The sequence below is a fragment of the Nomascus leucogenys genome, chromosome 9 (assembly GCF_006542625.1).
Source record: "Nomascus leucogenys isolate Asia chromosome 9, Asia_NLE_v1, whole genome shotgun sequence".
In the NCBI taxonomy this organism is placed as follows: Eukaryota; Metazoa; Chordata; class Mammalia; order Primates; family Hylobatidae; genus Nomascus; species Nomascus leucogenys.
The window spans coordinates 93,579,438-93,601,797 of NC_044389.1; the positions used below are offsets into that span (position 1 = coordinate 93,579,438).

A 22,360-nucleotide genomic window follows, 5' to 3' on the forward strand; every position below is an offset into this window, starting at 1 on the left:
ACTCCATCAAAAAAACAAACAAAAAAAAATCAGTCGAAATCCAAAATGTATTCAGAAGTTTCAACAATAGACTAGATCAAGCAGAAGAAATTCATAAATTGAAGCCAGTCTTTTGAAATAACCCAGTCAAAATACAGTGACCAATATTCCAGTAACATAGAAAACCAACTCAACAAAATACTAGATTAAAACTTCCCAGGTCTGGGCCGGGCGCGATGGCTCACACCTGTAATCCCAGCACTTTGGGAGGCCGAGGCAGGTGGATCACGAACTCAGAAGTTTGAGACCAGCCTGATCAACATGGTGAAACCCTGTCTCTATTAAAAACACAAAAATTAGCCGGGTGGTAGTGGTGCGCACCTGTAATCCCAGCTACTCGGAAGGCTGAGGCAGAAGACTTGCTTGAGCCTGGCAGGCTGAGGCTGCAGTGAGCAGAGATCGCGCCGCTGCACTCCAGCCTGGGCGACAGACAGAGACTCTGTCTCAAAAAAAAAAGAACTTCCCAGGTCTAGCAAGAGATATAATAGACATCCATATATAGGAGGCTCTAAGATCCCTAAAAACAATTCAAAAAGGTCTTCTCTACAGCACATTTTACTCAGGTTGTCTAAAGACAAAGACAAAGAATTCTAAAAACAAGAGAAAGGCATCCAGTCACCTATAAAAGAACCCCCCAACAGACGAACAGATTTCTCAGCAGAAATCTTACAGTCAACATAGAAGGGGATGATATATTCAAAAGTGCCGAAAGAAAAAAAAAAAAAGTTCAGTCAAGGATATTATATCCAGCAAAATTATCCTTCATAAATGAAGGAAAATTTAATAAAGTCTTCTCCAGACAAGCAAATCTGAGGAAATTCATCACCATTAGACCACCCTACACGAAATGCTCAAGGGAGTTCTAAACCTGGAAGCAAAAGGATGACAGTTGCCACCATGAAAACATACAAAAGTACAAAACTCACTGGAGTAAAAGCAAATGCACAAAGGAAGAAGAAAGAGAAAGGACTCATACCACCCCTACAGAAAACCACAAAACCACAATGACAAAAAGAAAGGAAAAGAAAGAATATACAAAACAACTAGAAAACAATAGGACAAAAACAAAACCTCACAATCCATTAAATGTAATGGATTAAATCCTCCACTTACAAGATATCAACAAGGTGAATGAATTAAAAAACAAGATCCAACTACTTACTGCCCACAAGAAACACACTTCACCTGTAAGGATGCATACAGATGGAAAGTAAAGGTATGAAAAAAAATATTTTATGCAAAGGGAAACCAAACGAAGTAAGCAGGAGTAGCTATACTTACATCAGATAAAAGAGACTTTAGGAAAAAAAAAAACTGTAAAAAAGATTAGGTCATTATATAATGACAAAGGGATAAATCCAGCAAGAGGATATAACAATTCTAAATATATACGCACCAAACTGGAAAATTCAGATTCAGAAAGCAAATAGTACTAAACCTAAAGAGAGGGATAAACTCCAATATAATAATACTGAGAGACTTCAACACCCCACTCTCAACATTAAATAGATCACTGGCACAGAAAATCAAAAAACAAACACTGGACTCCAACTAGACTTTAGACCAAATGGACCTAACAGACATTTACAAAACATTTTATCCAACAACTGCTCTCATCAGCACATGAACATTCTCCAGGACAGACCATATGTCAGGACACAAAACAAATCTTTAAAAATCAAAATCATATCAAGTATCTTCTCAATTTACAATGGAATAAAATTAAAAATCAACACAAAGAAGAACTTAGGAAACTATACAAATACATAAAAATTAAATAACATGGCCAGGCACAGTGGCTCACGCCTGTAATCCCAGCACTTTCGGTAGCTGAGGTGGGCAGATCACAAGGTCAAGAGATCGAGACCATCCTGGCCAACATAGTGAACCCATCTCTACTAAAAATACAAAAATTAGCTGGGCACGGTGGTGGGCGCCTGTAGTCCTAGCTACTCGGGAGGCTGAGGCAGGAGAATCACTTGAACCCGGGAAGTGGAGGTTGCCGTGAGCTGAGATCACGCCACTGCACTACAACCTGGCAACAGAGTGAGAATCTGTCTCAAAAAAAAGAAAAGAGAGAAGAGACAAGACAAGACGAGACGAGACGAGAGACGAGAGGAGATGAGACGAGAAGGGAAATAACATGACCAGGCGTGGTGGCTCACGCCTGTAACCCCAGCACGTTGGGAGGCTCAGGCTATGGACTGCCTGAGGTCAGGAGTTTGAGACCAGCCTGGCTAACATGGTGAAACCCATCTCTTCTAAAAATACACAAAAAATTAGCCAGGCCTGGTGGTACATGCCTATAGTCCCAGCTACTCAGGAGGCTAAGGCAGGAGAATTGCTGGAACCTAGGAGGCAGAGGTTGCAGTGAGAAGAGTTTGCATTACTGCACTCCAGTCTGCGTGACACAGCAAGACTCCATCTTCAAAAAAAAAAAAATATATATATATATGTACATACACATATATATATTTTTAATAACACAATCCACCACTGTGCCAATGAAGAAATTAAGATGGAAATAAAAAAATTTCTTGAAACAAGTGAAAATGGAAACACAACATGCCAAACCTATGTGATACAGCAAAAACAGCACTAAAAAGTTTATAGCAGTAAACATCTACCTCAAAAAAGTAGAAAGACTGCAAATAAACAATCTAATGATGCACCTCAAGGATCTAGAAAAGCAAGAACAAATCAAACCCAAAATTAGCAGAAGAAAAGATATAATGAAGATTAGGCAAAAACAGAGACCCCTTCTCCCTCTCAAAAAAAAATCAATGAAATGAAAAATTGGTTCTTCAAAAAGGTAAACAAAACTGATGAACTGCTAGCTAGACCAGACAAAAAAAAGAGATAAGAACCAAATCAGCAAAACCAAGATTGAAAAAGGAGACATTACAACTGATACCACAGAAATACAAAAGACAGCAGAGAATAGTATGAATGCTAACAAATTGGAAAATCTAGAGAAAAAGGATGAATTCCAAAAAACATACAACCTACCCAGAATGAATCAGGAAGAAACAGAAACCCTGAACAGACCAACAATGAGTAATGAGACTGAATCAGTAATAAAATGTCTCCCAACCAAAGAAAAGCCTAGGACTGGATAGATTCAATGCTGAATTCTACCAAATGTATAAAAAGGAACTAATACCAATCCTCCTCAAACTATTCCAAAAATCCAAGAAGAGAATTCTCCTTAACTCATTCTACAAGGCCCTGACCAGACAAGGATACAACAACATCAAAAAAGGAAACTACAAGCCAATATCCCTAAGAAACATCGATGCAAAAATCTCCAACAAAATGCTAGCAAATCGAATTCAACAAAACATCGAAAGGTAATACACCATGACGAAGTGGGATTTACACTTGGAATGCAAGGATGGTTTAACATAATAGGTATCACATCAATAGAATAAAGGACAAAACCCATATGATCATCTCAGCTGCAGAAAAAGCATTTGATAAAATTCAACATCGCTTCATATTAAAAACTCTCAAACTAAGCACAGAAGGACCATTCTGCAAAATAATAAAGACCATATATGACAAACTCACAGCTAACATTATACTGAACAGGAAAAAACTAAAAACTTTTCCTCTAAGACCTAAAACAAAACAAGAACGCCCACCTTCACAACTCTTATTCAACATAATATTGACAATTCTAACCAGAGCAATCTGGCAACAGAAATAACAGGCATCCGAGTTGACTTCCATATGGAAGTAAAATTCGCTACTTTGCAGATTACATGATCTTATATACAGAAAAACCTAAATACTCCACCAAAAGACTGTAAGAACTGATAAATTCAGTAAATTTGGAGGATACAAAATCAACAAATAAAAACCAGTATTGTTTCTATATATCAATAATGAAATAGCCAAAAAAGAAATCAAGGCAGCAGTCCTGTTTACAATAGTGTTTAAAAAAAAAAAAAAAAAGAATATATTTAACCAAGTAGGTGAAAGATCTCTACAGGAAAATTACAAAACACTGATAAAAGAAATTGAAAAGGACACAAACAGATTTAAAGACATCCCATGCTCACAAATTGGAAGAATTAGTATCATTAAAATGACCACACTGCCAAAAGCAATCTACAGATGCAATGCAGTCCTTATCAAAATAATATCATTTTTCATAGAAATAGAAAAAACAATTCTAACATTTGTATGGAGCCAAGAAAGAATCAGAATAGCTGAAGTAATCCTGAGCAAAAGAACAAAGCTGGAGTCATCACACTACCTCACTTCAAAATATATTACAAAGCTACAGTAACCAAAACAGCATGGTATTGGTACAAAAACAGATACCAATGAAACAGAATAGAGAATCCAGCAATGAATCCACTTTTTTTTTTTTTTTTACAGCCAACTGATTTTTGACAAAGGCACCAAGTACGTACACCGAGGAAAGGATATCCTCTTCAAAAAATGGTGCTGGGAAAACTGGATATCTGTATGCAAAAGAATAGAACTGTACCCCATTTCTAACCATACACAAAAGTCAACCCAAGATGGATTACAGACTTAAACATAAGACCTGAAAGTATAGAAACACTCAAAGAAAACATAAGGAAAACACTTCAGGACATTGGCCTAGGCAAAGATTTTATGGCTAAAACATCGAAATCACAAATAGACAAAATGGGATTACATTAAACTAAAAATCTTCTGCACAGCAAGACATAATCAACAGAGGAGGCAGACAAACTGTTGAATAGGAGAAAATATCTGCAAAGTATTCACCTGACAACAGACTAACATCCAGAATACACAAGGAACTCAAACAGCTCAACAACAAAAAAAAAGAAAAAAAGAAAAAAGATACCATTAACAAGTGGGCAAAGGACACGAATAGATATTTCTCAAAAGATAACATACAAATGCTGGGCACGGTGGCTCACACCTGTAATCCCAGCACTTTGGGAGGCCGAGGCGGGTGGATCACCTGAGGTCAGGAGTTTGAGACCTGCCTGGCCAACATGGCAAAACCCTGTATCTACTAAAAATACAAAAATCAGCCAGGCATGGTGGCATGTGCCTGTAATCCCAGCTACTAGGGGGGCTGAGGCAGGAGGATTGCTTGAACCTGGGAAGCGGAGGTTGCAGTGAGCCAAGATTGTGCCACTGCACTCCAGCCTGGGCAAAAGAGCAAGACTCCATCTCAAAAAACAAACAAACAAAAAAACATACAAATGGACAATATATACATGAAAAAATGCTCAACATCACTAATCATCAGGGGAATGCAAATCAAAACCACAATGAGATATCCTATTACTCCAGTTAGAATGGCTATGATTAGAAAGACAAAAACGGCAGATGTTGCTGAGGATGTGGAGAAAAATAAACTCTTATACACTGTTGGTAGGAATGTAAAATTAGTACAACCACTATATAAAATAGTATGTACATTTATCTAAAAAACTAAAAATACAACTTCACATCATCTAGCAATCCCAATATCAGGTATTTAAACCAAAGTAAAAGAAATGAGCATATCAAAGGGTTACCTGCACTCACATGTTTATCATAGCATTTATTCACAAAAGCAAAGATATGGAATCAACCTCAGTGTATTTCAATAGACAAAATGGATAAAGAAAGTGTAGTATATATACACAATGGAATACTATTTGGCCATAAGAAAGAATGAAATCATGTCATTTCTAACAACATGGATGGAACTGGAGATCATTATGTTAAGTGAAATAAGCCAGGCACAGAAAGACAAATACCACATGTGCCCAACTCATATGTAAGACCTGAAAAACTTGATGTCATGGAGACAGAGAATAGGATAACAGATACCAGAGGCTGGGAAGAGTGTGAGGGTAGGAGGGAGAAATGAAGAGAGGTTGTTGAATGGGTACAAACATACAGTTAGATAGAATAAATAAGTTTTAATATTCGACAGAAGGTTAGGGTGACTATTGGTAGCAACAATACATTGAATATTTCAATGAAGCTAGAAGAGAAGACTTGAAATGTTGCCAACACACAGAAATGATAAACATTCAAGGTGATGGATACCCCACATACCCTGACTTGGTCAGTATACATTCTATGCATGTAACAAACAGTCAAACGTTCCCCATAAATAGGTAAATTATTATGTAGCAATAAAAGAAAATGTAAATAAGCAAATATCTTTAAAATGAACAGGATAATATATACAGTAACAGAAACACTTCTGTTGTTAATCAGTCTTCCCTTTCCCTTTGGCAACTAATGAATAAATACAAGTCTTTATCTTTGGCTTTCCCTTTCCAGACTGTAGAATATATCTCCATAGAATTAATCCATTCATTACTCAGAAATGGTAAAATACAATTTAAGTTAGACCTTTCTTTCCTGAGACTCAGCAATCTCAGTGGAATGCTGATGTTCCTAAATCTCTCTAGGCAAGTGTTAACTATTTCGTGGGTTGCTCTATTTCTGCTTTATTAAAGATGAACATTTTTACTCATTATGTATTGCTTCTTTTGACATGATCTATAAAATTGAACACAATCATTTTCAAAATTTGAACTACATGTGAAAGTAGGAAAAAATCATCAACAAACTTTTTTTGGTTTTTGTTTGTTTTCAGATGGAGTCTCGCTCTTGTTGCCCAGGCTAGAGTGCAACAGCACAATCTCGGCTCACTGCAAGCTCCACCTCCCACGTTCAAGCGATTCTCCTGCCTCAGCCCCCTGGGTAGCTGGGATTACAGGCGCCTTCCACCATGCCTGGCTAATTTTTGTATTTTTAGTAGAGACAGGTTTCGCCATTTTGGCCAGGCTGGTCTTGAACTCCTGACAGGTGATCTGCCCGCCTCAGCCTCTCAAAGTCCTGGGATTACAGGCATGAGCCACCATGCCCGGCCTATTTCTCTCTGTTAATTCCCTAAATTAACTATACACGCCTAATAAATTCTCCCTCTTTTTTTTTTTGCTTAAATTGGACAGAATTCACTTCTGTGGATTATGTAACAATCAACTCTAACTGATGGTATAATAAGTAAAGAAATAAGATGCTCAAAGATGAAGCTGGGAGTCAACTCGTGTAGTCTTACAGACTATAAAGGACTTTTAAATTTCAACCTAACGGAAAGCCATTAAAGCATTTTTAACCAGAAGAGTGCCATGATTAGAATTATGTTTTTATAAGATCACTTTGGCTACAGTGTGGATGACGCCCTGGAAGACAACAGAGTGGAGTCAGGGAGATGACTTAAGTAGCTATTGTAATATTTTAGACAAAATATTTTAAGTACCAAATTCTGGCCAGAATTATGGAGTGAGAAAAGCAGCAGCTCAAGGAATTTCAATACTAAATTTGGATAAAGGGAAGCCACCAGAAAACTAAAAAGAAATTGTCAAAGAGTTGGACACCCATGCTAAGCGTAATGTTACAAAAGCAAAAAAATTTAAAATAACATTAAAATAGAAGATGTTTCCAACAGAAGTTCCTAGACAAAGACAAATCTGCATAAAGGTCATCTAAGATGAAGACTAAAAATACCCACTGACTTGGCAATGTGAGAGCCATTCCTGACCTGACTGGAGTAGTTGTAGAGGCCACTAAGAAGTGGTTTGAAAAATCAATCAATAGGAGAATTTCTGTTTCTAGCAATAAGGCAGACCAGACAACCTAAAGCCCTTTCTAACTAAAATTACCTAAAAATGAGGGCACATGTTCTCAGGATCTCCTGAGGGCTGTGTAATAGGGAAAAAAATATTACCTAAAAACAAATACCCGAGTCCACAAGAAAAGGAAATGTCTAGCGGTGAAGAATAAAAAGGAAACTTGAAGGCTTAAAGCTCAAAAAAACAAATAAATAATCAAAAAAATGAATACTCAAAAAATAAGCAATAAAACTTAAAGGCCAAACAGGCTGCCTTAGCAGAGTCGGCCTGTCTCAATAATATATGAACTTTGGTTTTAATGCCCAAAAGGAAAAGAGATGAGACCTCAGGCCTCTAATGGATGGATGGAAGGATGAAACTGAGATCCTGTTTATATGGCTGAGACTGTCAAAAAGCTACACTTTCAGTGCAAGGGTGGACCACTTTAAAAAAAAAAAAAAACCCACACACACAAATCACCCAAAAACCACATCATAGGGAGAAAATAATAACACTTGTCCAATTTGGTCTATGCTCTGCATAGGAGGTAAAAAGTCTGCCATATGAATTTATAGCCACATAGTCTTGTGTTCAAATAGACTTTGGTTTGATAAATCCCAACATTACATTAACATAAGAAGGGACAGGGTGGTGAAGCAAACACAAAACTTTTCTGAAGGGATATATCCTTAACCCACGATAAAACATTAAGTTCACAATCCAAAATAACGAAACATGGAAGGAACCAATCCCCATGATGACAAATTAGAAGATACAAACATTCAGACTGCCCTCCAAGACACTTTGAAAATAGAAATGGCAAATAAATATTATAAGATAAATATTTTAAATGATTAAGAACCTAAGAGGATGCATTTTTTAAATGTGAGGAAAGAACACTCTTTATAAAAAATAGGAACACAGAATATCTTGCAGTGGTAGGCAGAATTCTAAAGACAGGTTGGTGTTTGCTATCCCCTGGATATTCAGTGAAACGCTAATCTAGGTACTGCTATGCAGACTGAATTAAGGCTATTGGTTAGCTGACTTGGAAACAAATTATCCTGGGTTATCTAGAAGGGTCCAATGTAATCACATGAGCCTTTGAAAGCAGAAGAGGGGCTGGGTGCAGTGGCTCACTTGAGGTCAGGAGTTCGAGACCAGCCTGGCCAACAGGGCAAAACGCCTATGATGACACATGCCTGTAATCCCAGCTACTTGGGAGGCTGAAGCACGAGAATCGCTTGAACCCGCAAGGCAGAGGTTGCAGTGAGCCGAGATCAGACCACTGCACTCCAGCCTTGGACGACAGAGGAAGACTCTGTCTCCAAACAAAAAAAAAAAGGAAGGTAGAAAGTCAGTGAAAGATGTGGCAGAAGAGAAAGTGAGAGATGCGGCAGAAGGGGATGTCAGACAGATTCTAAGCGTGAGACGGATTCAACTCATCACTGCTGGCTTGAAGACACAGGGACATGTGCAAGGTCTTTATAAAAGCCTCTAAGAGCTAAGGGTTTCTTCGGAAGCCTCCTGGTAAGAGCCCAGCTGGCCAGCACCTGGATTTCAGCCTTGCAAGACACTAAGCAGAGAACCCAGCCAACCCAAACTTCTACTGGTAAAATATGATAAATGAAAGCTAATGAACGTGTGTGGTTTTAAGCTGCTAACTTTCTGATAATTTGTTATGTCAGCAATGGAAAACTAATGTACTTACAGTGCCAGAAAGTAAGGAAGCATTCAAAGAATAACAGGGACATGTCAAATGAACAGAGAGCCAGCTCAAAGGGGCTCCCACTGGCTAACCTGAACAATTTTCAGCATCACAATAAATCATGAATAATAAATTATAGGCCATAGGAATCCTTGAACACATACTGATATAAACTGAAAATCTGACGAGGAATGGAATATTACATATAGCGTCACAATTTATTCCACGAAATAATTACTAATTGTAAAGGGGGAAAGAAAACCTTGACATTGGGAAAGCCTGATTATGTGCCATTGATAATACGCACTGCAAAGATCATTTCTATAAAATTCCTGCCTCCCAAAACATAATCTGAACTTAGTAATGAAAAATAAAATCCAAAACAACTACCTTGTGATCTCCAAAAACATTGACAACTGTCAAAACTTGAATGGCAGTGTTAATTTAGCAGTGTTAATTTTCTGTTCTTAATAGCTGTGATATTGTAGGAGAATGTCCTTGTTTGTAAGAAATACCTAAGTATTCAGTGCTGATGGGATACTGCACGCAACTTACTCTCAAATGGCTCAGAAAAACAAAGTTCTCTCTACTATACTTGCAATTTTTCCATGAGTTTGAGATTGCTTCAAAATAAAAATATTTTCAGATGTGGGAAAAGAACTACGCAGTTCTTTTTTAAAAAAGAAAGAAACAGAAAACCAAACTATGTTCATTTTAAAAGAGACTTCAAAGAATTCAAACTTGAAAACATGTTCACTAAAATTCTCCACTCAATAGTCTAATAAAACAATAAACAGAGCTAAAGAGATGGTTAGTGAACAAAAACAAAAATCTAAACAAATTACTCAGATTTTTATATCTTAGAGAGACTTAAAAAATGGAAATTACAAAAACTTAAAGAACATTAAGGGCAGTATTCAAATCCAAATATGCCTAACAAAACTTCCAGAAGAAAGAATGGAGAGAATGGTAAGACGCTGTATTTTGAAATATAATGGCTAAGACTGTGTAGGGAATCGGTGAAACGCATGAATTCTCTCAATCAGGAAGCACAATAAGTGCAAAGAAGACTTAAGTCATACACAGACACATCACAAAAATCAACAAATGATCTTAAACGAGGATGTGCTTGTAGAACAGTTTCAAGGGTAGGTGCACAAACAGGAATAAGTAAATGGTTTTTTTGTGTGTGTGGAGGGATTGTTTTCAAGAGGAAAGATACTAAGAGCACGACTGATGAAAACATAAGAGATGGTGAAAAAAAGACGGTGAGGAAACTAAAATAAGGGTTTTTTTTTCCCCCTGGGAAAGACATCTAATATCTTGAGTACAGGGAAAGCAAAGGAAGAGTATGAGGAGTTAAATATATATATATAAAACAGTCATAGCAAAAAGTAAGTTTCCTAGAGAAGTATATTAACATTGCAAAGCAATTTAAATGTCAGCTGCAATTGTTATGAATCAATGAATGATATGAAATTTTACATGGTGTGATCTTTTCTCTATAAACACTAAGCTCAAATAAAGTATAAAAATATGAGTCATCAGGTTAATGAAGGAGAGTACTTCAACTAAGAGATGAGACACACTCAAATGAGTACAATCATAAGCCTAAACGAGAAGCATCATGAAACATACATACTACACAGTGATTTTTTTTTTGTTTCTTTAAAAAGATTAAAGATTTAGTGGGGGAAAAAGTATCAACTAAAATGAAGAACAATCTTATCACATATGGTGGTTATCAACATAATTTGCCATTCTTCATGAATATTTTTGTTTTAAATAAAAACATAAAAGAATGGCCACATTCATTTTTAGAAAACAGAGACAAGAAAACACAATACTCTTGAACCATTGATTTTAATATAACCATTATGGCCAGGTGTGGCGGCTCATGCCTGTAATCCCAGCAATTTGGGAGGCTGAGGCGGGAGGATTACGTGAGGCCAGGGCTTTGAAACCAGTCTGGGCAACAAAGCAAGACACTGATTGATTAAATAATAATAATAATAATAATAATAATAATATAACCATTGTGATAATTTTATCAATCCCCAGTACTTGCAACTTTTTGCTATGATAAATATCTCTGTATGTCTAGTCTTTTCATATTTTGTATATTTCCTTAGAATGGAAGTCACTTCTATTATTAAGTCTTTTTATTTTTTATTTTTCAAAGACAGGGTCTCATCTGTCACCCAGGCTGGAGTGCAGTAGCGTGATCTCAGGTCACTGCAGCCTCCGCCTCCCAAGTTCAAGCGACTCTCATGCCTCAGCCTCACAAGTACCTGGGATTACAGACGTGTACCACCCCACCTGGCTCTTTTTTTTTTTTTTTTTTTTTTTTTTTTTTTTTTTTTTTTTTTTTGTAGATATGAGGTTTCACCATGATGGCCAGGATGGTCTTGAACTCCTGACCTCGAGTGATCTGCCTGCCTCAGCCTCCCAAAGTGCTGGGATTATAGGCGTGAGCCACTGTGCCCAGTCTATTAAGTCCCTGGCACCACAGTCTTGGTACTTTCCTTCTTTCTAGGAAGTTTTCTTCATCTGATTTACCCATTTATTATTCTGTTTCTTGGCTGTAACCATTGCGTTATTACCCCTTTACTGTGTTCTTTGCTTTGACTATTATAAAATATAGCTGAATATACAAAATTTCTTTCTTTTTAAATTTTGTTTCAAATTACTATCTTCTCTCATGTCTTATGTTTATTATGCCAATTTGTTTTCTCTCTATAGTTCCATAAAAGACCTAATCTGGGTGGAAAAATCAGATTTTCTATTATTGGCCACATGAAATAAAGTTTTCTGGTTTCCTAAGCCAAAGCTATAGCTTTCAAATACACCTTTGAAATAAAAATATTAGTTGCTCCTAATGCATCCATGATGGAAAAAACTATGAGAAGCAAAATTCCAAATACCAGCCGGGTGTGGTGGCTCACACCTGTAATCCCAGCACTTTAGGAGGCCAGGGAAGGTGGATCACCTGAGGTCAGGAGTTCGAGACCAGCCTGACCAACATGGTGAAACCCAGTCTCTACTAAAAATACAAAAATTAGCCAGGAGTGGTGGCACACACCTGTAATCCTAGCTACTTGGGAGGCTGAGGCAGGAGAATCGCCTGAATCCGTGAGGCAGACGTTGCAGTGAGCCAAGATCATGCCATTGTACTCCAGCCTGGGAAACAAGAGTGAAACTCTGTCTCAGGAAAAAAAAAAAAAATCCAAATACCTAGCTGTTATTACATAAATATACTATTCTGTTAGGAATGGGCACATACATATATCCAGAGATATATATCCATATATATATATATATATATAAAGAGATCCTGAAATAAAATGACCCTCTGAGTGTGAAACAAGTATATCAGCCATCTATAGAAACAGCCCACCAAGAACACGGTCTACAACTCCAGGTTTAATGAAGGTGATTGGGACATAGTTTCTGCAAATGCAGGACCAGAAGTTAATGTGAAAGGGAGCTGCAAAGTAGTCAAATATATTATACAGAGAGAAAAAAAGTATTATCAAGATGATGATAATATTTAAACATAATCAAACTGCCTTTATTCTGATGTCCGATTCACTAAGCAAGCACTTTCCAATTATAATTTGTTTTCCCAAGAAGATTACCATAAGGAAGAATAAGATAAGCAACATTTGGCATTCTTGGCAGTTACTATTTTTAAATCATAGATGATTAAATGACATTCTTCCCTACCTTCATTTCTGAGATTCTGGCTTGAGTAAGCCCATTTGATGAACTCTAGGTATACTGACAAAAGTAAAAAAGAGGATATTAGAATAATCTGTGCAAGAGATGATAAGGACCTGAATCAACATGAAAGAAGAGTTTTGAAAACAATAAAGAAAAATTAAATATAAAAGTCATGTCTAGAAAGCCTCAAATTAGTAAATTAGAAAAAATGTTCAGAAGGCAGCACTTGGTGATTTATGTAATAGTAAGGAATAGGCAGAGAAAATGACAGACAGGCAGGCACAAACAGTAACTCCAGGATAGAGGTATTTCGGACAAAAAATACAAGAGGAGAGGAGAGAGATCACTTCTCAGGCGACATTGAGAATTTAAAATAAAATAACTCGCTCAGATGCATAACCATTGCATATTTAAGTATTATTTAATACTCTTATTTAATCATTAAAGCCCTATTCTGAAGTACACTAAAAAGAAAACGCTTTTGTAAACACATTCAAGTTACTACACACACCTGAAAGAATCAGTTCTTTTGGGGGGAAATCTATTTTTAAAATTTCTAATAATTTAAAAATTCATTAATTCAAATTATGAAGGTTTTAGAAAACTAATTTGGTTTGGTGGGGGGTTTTCTGACAGTGAATGTTTCCACAGTGATTCTCTGTCTTCCTTCAAACTTAATTTTTCTACATGTTCGCTTGATCTCTTCCCATCTGCTCCAGATTCTTGATCTATGAAATATCACTCCTTGAATCTTAATCCTTAATCTCCTTTCTACCTATTAAGACTTCACTATTTAAAAATAAACCTGATTCAACCTCTTTCTCTGTCTTCTCTATCCACATTTCTCAGCCTATACCAGTCTCAGAGTTTCAGTTACTACTCCCTAAGTGGCCTAGTTCCAATTCTCTTTGGTGCCCAAGCTCTATTTAATTCTGTGCTAAACATCTCTATCTAAATATTGTGGTAGTAAATGAATACCCATCCTTTCCAGCTACTGTCATTACCAGTTCTTCTTGGGTAATACACATCTCATCAGTTTGACTTCCAGCATCCTCATTCAGGCCATCAATAAATTTAGTTAGATTGTAACAAAAAACTATTGGGTTACACTGTTTCAGCATTAGCTCTTTTCCATCTTTTTACATGCTACCCACCAGTTGAAACTTCCTAAAGTACAGGTTTGATTATCTTTTTTCCAACTCAACACCAACTGCTTTCAACTCCTTGGACTAACAGCTAATGCTGTTATTTTTCATATCAAATATCAGTATCTTGGAGGTAAAACATGCCAAGAAAAAAAAACACACATATATATATAAATGTGTGTGTGTGTGTGTGTGTGTATATATGTAAAACACACACGCTGTATATATATTACTTAACACAGCCTGTGTATTCTCATTCTATGCCATTGCTCATGCTAACTGTACATACCTCAGACTAAGAATCTAGCTCTGATCCCTGTATCTCCAAATAACAAAATTTTACATATTCTTTAAGCATCAGGTCAAATGTTACATTATCTGGATAGCTCATTCCTTCAGCTGAAAGCAATTTTCCCTGGCCTTGAACTCCTACTGACCATTAAAGAAGTTATAAGTACATCGCTTGAAATTATTACATATATGTATTTCTTTTCCTTTTAGAGTGTATGTTCTCAAAGGGAGGACTCATATGTCACATTATTTATCTTTTGCAGTATACTTATTTCCCCAAAGCAACTAACCAGGACCTTACATATAGACATAAAGAACCTAATATATTCTTGTCAAATGATAAAAAGCTAAGACAGTCTCAAGAAGAAAAGTGCCACATTGAAGATATTCACAGCCTATAAAATTAGCTTTATCAGCATGTTAAAAATGAGGTTTTTAGGGGAGGGAAATGAGTGGATGCATACTTCAAGTGGTTAAGAGTAGTGGATTTCATTCTGTAGTTCAGAATACACATGCTCTTTCTGAACTGATCCAGAGTATTTGAGATATATGTTAAAGAATCAGAATTATCATGATTATAAAACATGAAATATGGTCTCATATTCTTCCTGATCTCAGTAAGAGAAGGGACACAGGTGTAGAAAGTCGTCTTTACAAAATCAGACCTAGGAGCCTAGGCCCTTATAAGTAAACAGTTTCAGGAATTCTAAGATCTACCTACCAAGTCTTAAGCAATATGACAAATCCAAATAAGTACAACAATAAGAACATATAGTTCATCCCACCTACCATCCAAGGTTATAGATAATTCCTTTCAGGCATCATTTTTCTTAATGAGTACATATTGCCAATATTGGTTTGTATGGGAAGGTTTCCAAGCTACAAAAGGATTAATTTAACACTATTATGTTTAGAACCATGCTGGAGTTTGGTACATACCTATGAATTTAAGTTCTTGCTTTGTTAGTGTAGAACTGTCATCTCTGTCTAAAGAAAAGACACACTTTAATTTCAGATTTTTAATCACTACTTCCTAAAAACGACCATGATAGATAAGTTGAGAAACTGAAGATATTATGATGGGGTGCAGTGTGGGGGTGGATCATCAGGGTTAAAATCCCCATGAAACCTATGTAAATTTAAAAAATTGCAATGCTCCAAATAAAGAGAGTACTAATGGCATTACCAGTTAATTTAAAAGTAATTATTATACAACTCATTCCCATTTGTACTGCTTCCCTCACTCAGTTGGAACTTTTCAGGTTCCACCCCTCTTGCAGTTTCAATGAAACAGTGTAGATTCATTTTGCATTGTAAAAGTTAACATGGATACTGGAAACTACTTTTTCTCCCCAGTGGTGGACTCACCAGTCAAATGTGAAAATTACTTTTCCTCCCCAGTGGGGGACTCACCAGCCAAATGTGTTTATCCCTTAAGAGTCTTTGAAGCCTATCTTCAAGGAACCAGGAGCAACAAAGTAGCCTAGATACTTTGAAATGGAAAAAGTCTTATCTATAAGTACATGTCTTATACTACCTTATTATCAAGGCTGTGTTAAATTAGTCAAATTCTTTCCTACACAGGCATAATCACAGCCCTGCCCATAAGACTCCATACAATTTCATCATGTGTTCTGTCTCCCACAAACTCATTGTAGCTCCTTACCATTTCTCTGATTCAAGACAGCAATTCTAAGGTCTAGGTTTACTACCCGTCAGGTGCCTTTCTCTAGAATTTCATTTCAATCCCCTAAACCAATGTACTTTGCAGCTCTTTACTATGCCCAAAGCCTAGTTCCCTTCCCCTTTTTTAACCTAATTATCCCTTACCAAGTGATTCACAGTTTGTGTGTATTGAAACAAACTTAGTAGCACTTGTTGTATCCTAGGATGTGACAATTTACTATATAAGCATAAAGAACACACTAACTCATAAGAAGAAAAAAGGTCTGTTGTGATTAAAAGGAAATTAGATTTAGAATGAGCTAGATTCTTAATCTCCATACTGCTCACAGTGACAACTCATCCCCCATCAGTAATATCTCATTACACACAGTGAATCTCAAATGATACTGGCTTTGGAACAATTACATGCGCCTGAGTATTAATCATCCCACTTCATGGAATCCTATCCACTTAATGCTTCCCTGAAATAAAAAAGGGACATATATGAAGGACAAAAATTCAGTTTCTTATAAACTAATCTGACAAGCCTAAGTAGAACCCTGTTCTTGAGGGAGAATGTTCACCTCTAAAATCAACTGGCATTTATAAGTATACTCATCCTACAGCACCTATATGAATAACTGGTTAACATTACTTCCTCCAACAAACCCTCTTTGTTTAGTGAGAGCAGTTGTCTCAAACCAGAAGCATCATAATTAAAGAGAATTTAAAAGTGCAGTAAGTGGGACGTGGAACTCAATTAGCAATATACTGCTGTGAAAACTGACCTAAGTTAGCTCTTCAGTAGTTATTTGTTTGTTTATTTATTTATTTATTTATTTTTGAGGCAGTCTTGTTCTGTCACCTAGGCTGGAATGCAGTGGCGCGATCTCACCTCACTGCGACCTCCACCTCCTGAGTTCAAGCGATTCTCCCTGCCTCAGCCTCCCAAGTAGCAGGGATTACAGACATGCACCATCACGCCCGGCTAATTTTTGTATTTTTAGTAGACAAGGGGTTTTGTTATGTTGACCAGGCTGGTCTCAAACTCCTAAGCTCAAGTGATCTGCCACCTCGGCCTCCCAAAGTGCTGGGATTGCAGGCATGAGCCACCATGCATGGCCCCAAAGAAATATTATATATTTACAGTCATAGATATTGAGTTTAAAGCGTATGTCTTGATTTGTTCTTTCTCAGAGAGGATCTTAGGACTTAATGAAGGTGGTTCTTTTGGGTATGTGAAATAACTTCATAAACTTTTGAAACTGGTGTTTTCAGGTAAGGAATTAAGGATAATATTGAAACAAAGCAAAGTACTTTAGGAAAACACCTTACCAATTTCAAAAACCACTTTAGGTCCACCAGGATAAACTGCTCATGATCAGAGAAATTAAAGAAACTTAAAAATTGAAGAAATAATATTAAAATTATTGTCCCAACAAAGGAAAAAGGAAACAGAAAAGTTAGGAAAGATATATTATGTAAAGGTCTCAGGAAATTTCAGAAACTTTTAAGGCAGTTTGGAAAGGGAAAGTAGTCATTTAAATATCTTAAAGAATACTATATGGAGAATTAACTTTAAATCTATGCCCATAAAAGAAGGTGCCTTGTATTTCATGTTTGGTTTTGTGGTGGTGCCCTGGAATGAAGCAGCCTAAGAGATTTCATGATCTTAATAAATTGTAAGTTTAATTTCTCTATTTCACTTAATAGAAGTATTTTAAATGCTTGTAAAAATGATGTAACAAGTAGTATGTATTAAAAGATTATAGTTTAGTTTTATAGTCCAGTTGAAAACTAGCATATCCTCCTCCTAGTTTTCATCTTCCTGTCTCAGGGATGGTTTTGCTCTAGTATTTTCCAGGTTCCTTAATAATTTATTTTAGAAGTTGGCTTTTATTAATCTTATTTTGTCAGTATTTAGCTCATCATCTAATAGGCTCGCCATAATTGTTGAATGAATGAAAATTGTTAATTGCTACATTGTCCTAGAATAAGTTCCATATATATTCTTGGGAATATGTTCATTTTCTTTGGGAATTAAACTTTGTATTAGACTGTCTTATCTCTTTCAGGATAGTAACTTGGTTCTTTGCTAAAGTAATAGAGTTGTTTCATACATTTGTTTTGCCCTTTCTCACTTTTAATATTATTTTGAAATGCTGGTTTAAAGTAGCCAAAGAGGCTGGGCACGGTGGCTCACACCTGTAATCCCAGCACTTTAGGAGGCTGAGGTGGATCACTTGAGGATCACTTGAGGCTAGGAGTTTGAGACCAGCCTGGCCAACGTGGCGAAACCCTGTCTCTATTAAAAATACAAAAATTAGCGAGGCATGGTAGTGGGTGCCTGTAATCCCAGCTACTCGGGAGGCTGAGGCAGGAGAATCGCTTGAACTCAGGAGGCGGAGGTTGCAGTGAGCCGAGATCGCACCACTGCACTCCAGCCTGTGCAACAGAGTGAGACTCCATCTCAAAAATAATAATATTTCCTTGGTCATTACACTTGTATTAATTTTCCCAGAATAAGTTTTGTGAAGTAATAAATTTTAGTTTTATAAAGTTCTATTCAAAACATTTTGAAATGAATCAGTTGCTAGAATAAATGACGAAAATAATCCAGAGTTTCAACTGTCTAATGAAAGGTTTTTTTTCACAAAGTTTCACAAATGTGAGATAAATATGACTTAGATATATTTCACAGAAACAAAAAAAAGTGTCTAGAGAAAGAGTAGAAATCAATTGGAGGAAGTACTAGAACATCACATACGAGAAACCAGAAGTATTAAAAAAGAGAGAAAGGGTTAATTCTATCAAAGAGTCTGAAAAAAAAACTTTGCAGGAAGTAAATAAAACTACACTTAATTTTAATGACTACTTTTACTAGATAAAGTTGGAAGTCCACACCAAACAAGGTCTACGTCAGAGATGTTGCACATAATAGTATAACATCAGGAAACTACAAGTAGCTTCTATTGATGCAACGTAAAGTTGGGGAGAAGAAGGGATGAGACTGGAGAATCAGATTAGAACGAGATGAAGAAAAACTCCACATGCCATGTGAAGGAGTATAAATGTTATCCCATAAGTCCCAGAAAATTCTCTAAGTAAGACAGTTTGACATGGTCTGATTTGCACTTTAGACAGACCATCAATTCTAGTAGCATCTAGAAAAGGGACTGGATAATGGAATGAAGGTTAGGAGTTTGCTGAACAGTTCAGATGACAATGTAGGACATAACCAAATGGGGCAGTGGAAATACAAAACAAAAGGAAGTTAAACTGATCAATAATAGAAAAAAGCTTTTTAAAAAAATGATGACTAGGAAAATGAGAGGGCAGAGTTGAAGTTAACTTCCTAGCCTAAGTCTGGTTGAGGTGGCTGAGTATCACACGGAAATGAAGCTTATTAGGTTTTTGGAAATATAAGTCTGCAACTCAGGAGAAAAGTCTAAATTGGAGGCATCGATTTGGGAAGCTAATAAGCACAGGTGATAAGTGATACTTGAAGCTATAGGTATGCAGATTTTCCAAGCGAGTACGTAACAGAGTCAAGGAGAAAATAGTGTGAGAAAAACAATCAAGGACTAATCAAAGAAATCATAAAAGACTGATATAATCTCAGAAAGTAATGTATTAGCCAGGCATGGTGGCACATGCCTGTAGTCCTATCTACTCAGGAGACTGAGGTGGAAGGATCACTTGAGCCCAGGAGTTGAAGGTTGCAAAGACCTATGATCGTGCCACTGCACACCAGCCTGGGTAAGAAAGCAAGATCTTGCTTCTAAAAAAATAAAGTTAGAAAAAAAACTCAAAGTATATAGTTGTAAAGGACTATGTTCATAAAGATAAAAGATTCCAATCAATAATCCAACCATCCATCTTAGGTAACTAAAAAGAGTATGGCTGGGCATCGTGGCTCACGCCTGTAATCCCAGCACTTTGGGAGTCCACCTGGGAGAACCCAGGAGGCGGAGGTTGCAGTGAGCCAATATCATGCCATTGCACTCCAACCTGGGCAACAAGAGCGAAACTCCATCTCAAAAAAAAAAAAAAAAAAAACCCAAACACAAAAAATTTCAAAAGAAAAAGACAAAGAAAAGCTAACTGTTGGGGGCGGGGGAGGGGGAGAGAAAATCCTGTACAAGAGACTCTCCCTCAATCACCCACAGGGTAAACATCATTCACTAGGTGTCAATCCTACACTTGTACTTGCAATGAAAAATATAAATCCATTACATTGCTCCCATGATGTCTACTTTCTTTTAATCCCAAGTTTATTTTCTAAAGATGTTCAGGATTAAAGAATTAAAGAACAATTCTAAATTTATTTATGCAAACTGAAGATGATGTTAAACATCTTCAGCTTTTACACTTCTCTACCAAAGAAGAGTAACAAGTTTATTTTATTTTCAAGGATGCTGCTAATCCCTTTTCCCTGTAGATACCTAGTGTTGAGGGACTCCTTGTTATCAAGAGTATTCATTATCTAAGCTTCCGCAGGCCCAGGTTGCGTAGGGAGACAAGAATTACGAATCAATCTACTAATTAATAAAAAGTAACTTATAAGATAAGCCTCCCACCCCAACAACCCCCACCCTCATGGCAACAAGAGTGTCTATGCCTGCTCATTATGCCATTAGTCTCTTGTTGGCTGTCGACACTGTAAACATCTGACAATAAAATCCAAACGCAACACAAATCGACTGCAAATTAAACTACATTAGCAAAATATGCAAGGTTTCATGAAGTTAATGAAAATGTATTGAAAAACTACTTGGAATCAAGCAGTCTTGAACAAATGAGTCTTGAACATAAACAGTCTCGAACAAATGAGATCTGTTAATAACTGAAAAAGAAAATCAACAAAGTTGACACTAGCCTCAAAATGAGAATTTTTTAACATCAAAGGATTAAGGAAGGTTCTTTGGGGAAACTGAAGAAACCTTCAGTTTCTACAAACATTTTTTGAAAGAATAATCTTCATTATAATTACATTACAAATATAGTATTTGCCTTATATGCTGATTTCAGAACCCAATGCAGCAAAAGATACAACTCCACTGTAAAAAACCTGGTCCCAAACCAGATGTAATTTAAAAAGACTATCTTCCATTTATTCACTATGTGGAATACAGTGGTAAAATAATTAAAGTATTCTATATATTAATAAACCCAAACCCTAAAAAATAAAATTCATATTCCAAGCAAATTCTTCACATAGGTACCAATAATTACCTGCACTGGCAAGAGAGATCTCAAAAGAAGAGAAAAACCATTTGTAAAAATAAAAAGACATTCAGAAACTTAAAACACTATTATCATTTTGCCTTAAAAAGAAACAATAAAAGCCAAACTGATGAACCATATTGACCTATCATCCTCTTATTGGCAATCTACAAAAATTTTTCACTAAGGTGCTGAACAACTGACTCACTGCAGCACTGGATTTCATCTAATCAACAGAACATGCTAGCTTTCAATCGAGATTCTCTACAAAAGGCAACCTTTGTGATAAACGAACCACTAGAGAAGATTCTAATAAAACTTACCATTGTGTATTGCATTCAGCAACTCTGAGAACGCTTTTAAGTAAGGAAAAAAGGACTTCAGGTTAAGATCATTCTCAAACACACAAAAGAAATACATAGCCATACACTGAATTAGTATAATAAAATTTCAGTAAGTCTATCATGTATCATTGTTTGAATCATCAAAACTGCAAGCTTGGCTCCATTTTTACATGGTATAAATTTTTAAATATTGTATTCCACCTGCCAACATATTACCAACTAAATTGAGATAGGTTAGATATATTGTCATAATGACAATAATTGCCTTAGTAATAAATACGTATTTCAAATCACTTTTTAAAAGACATTTATGTCAACGTAATGTCTTGCTAAAAGTGAGTCACTGTAGGACGCAATTCTATATAGGTAAATCTGCCTTATAATAACAATATTTATTATAAAGAAAAACCTCATTATATCATCTAACCCTATCAAATATTCTCATTTCCTAGACTTCAGTATAAGAAAGCCCCAACACATGTAGAAGACTAATCAAAAAAACCACCTAGTGCAAATATACAAATACTGAAAAATTATATTAAGAATAGAAAACAAAATGTTAAAAAAAAAAAACACTATTTCAAGAAGGAG

At 36.2% G+C, this 22,360-nt stretch overlaps 1 protein-coding gene across 9 annotated transcripts in view; it reads right to left on the minus strand.

The window, feature by feature from the left end:
* The window catches only part of MLLT10 (MLLT10 histone lysine methyltransferase DOT1L cofactor), a 212,401-nt gene that overhangs the window by 39,753 nt on the left and 150,288 nt on the right, over window positions 1–22,360 (minus strand). For 6 of the 9 annotated variants that reach the window (XM_030819221.1, XM_030819217.1, XM_030819218.1 and 3 more), the window contains 2 exons: window positions 21,749–21,781; window positions 15,474–15,521 (listed from right to left, as the gene is read on the minus strand). The exons of 1 other annotated variant lie outside the window; for it this stretch is intronic. In XM_030819221.1, coding sequence (XP_030675081.1) covers window positions 15,474–15,521; window positions 21,749–21,781 — 81 coding nt within the window. The remainder of the gene's footprint in view (window positions 1–15,473; window positions 15,522–21,748; window positions 21,782–22,360) is intronic. 2 more of the 9 variants (XM_030819219.1, XM_030819225.1) reach the window with 1 other exon arrangement.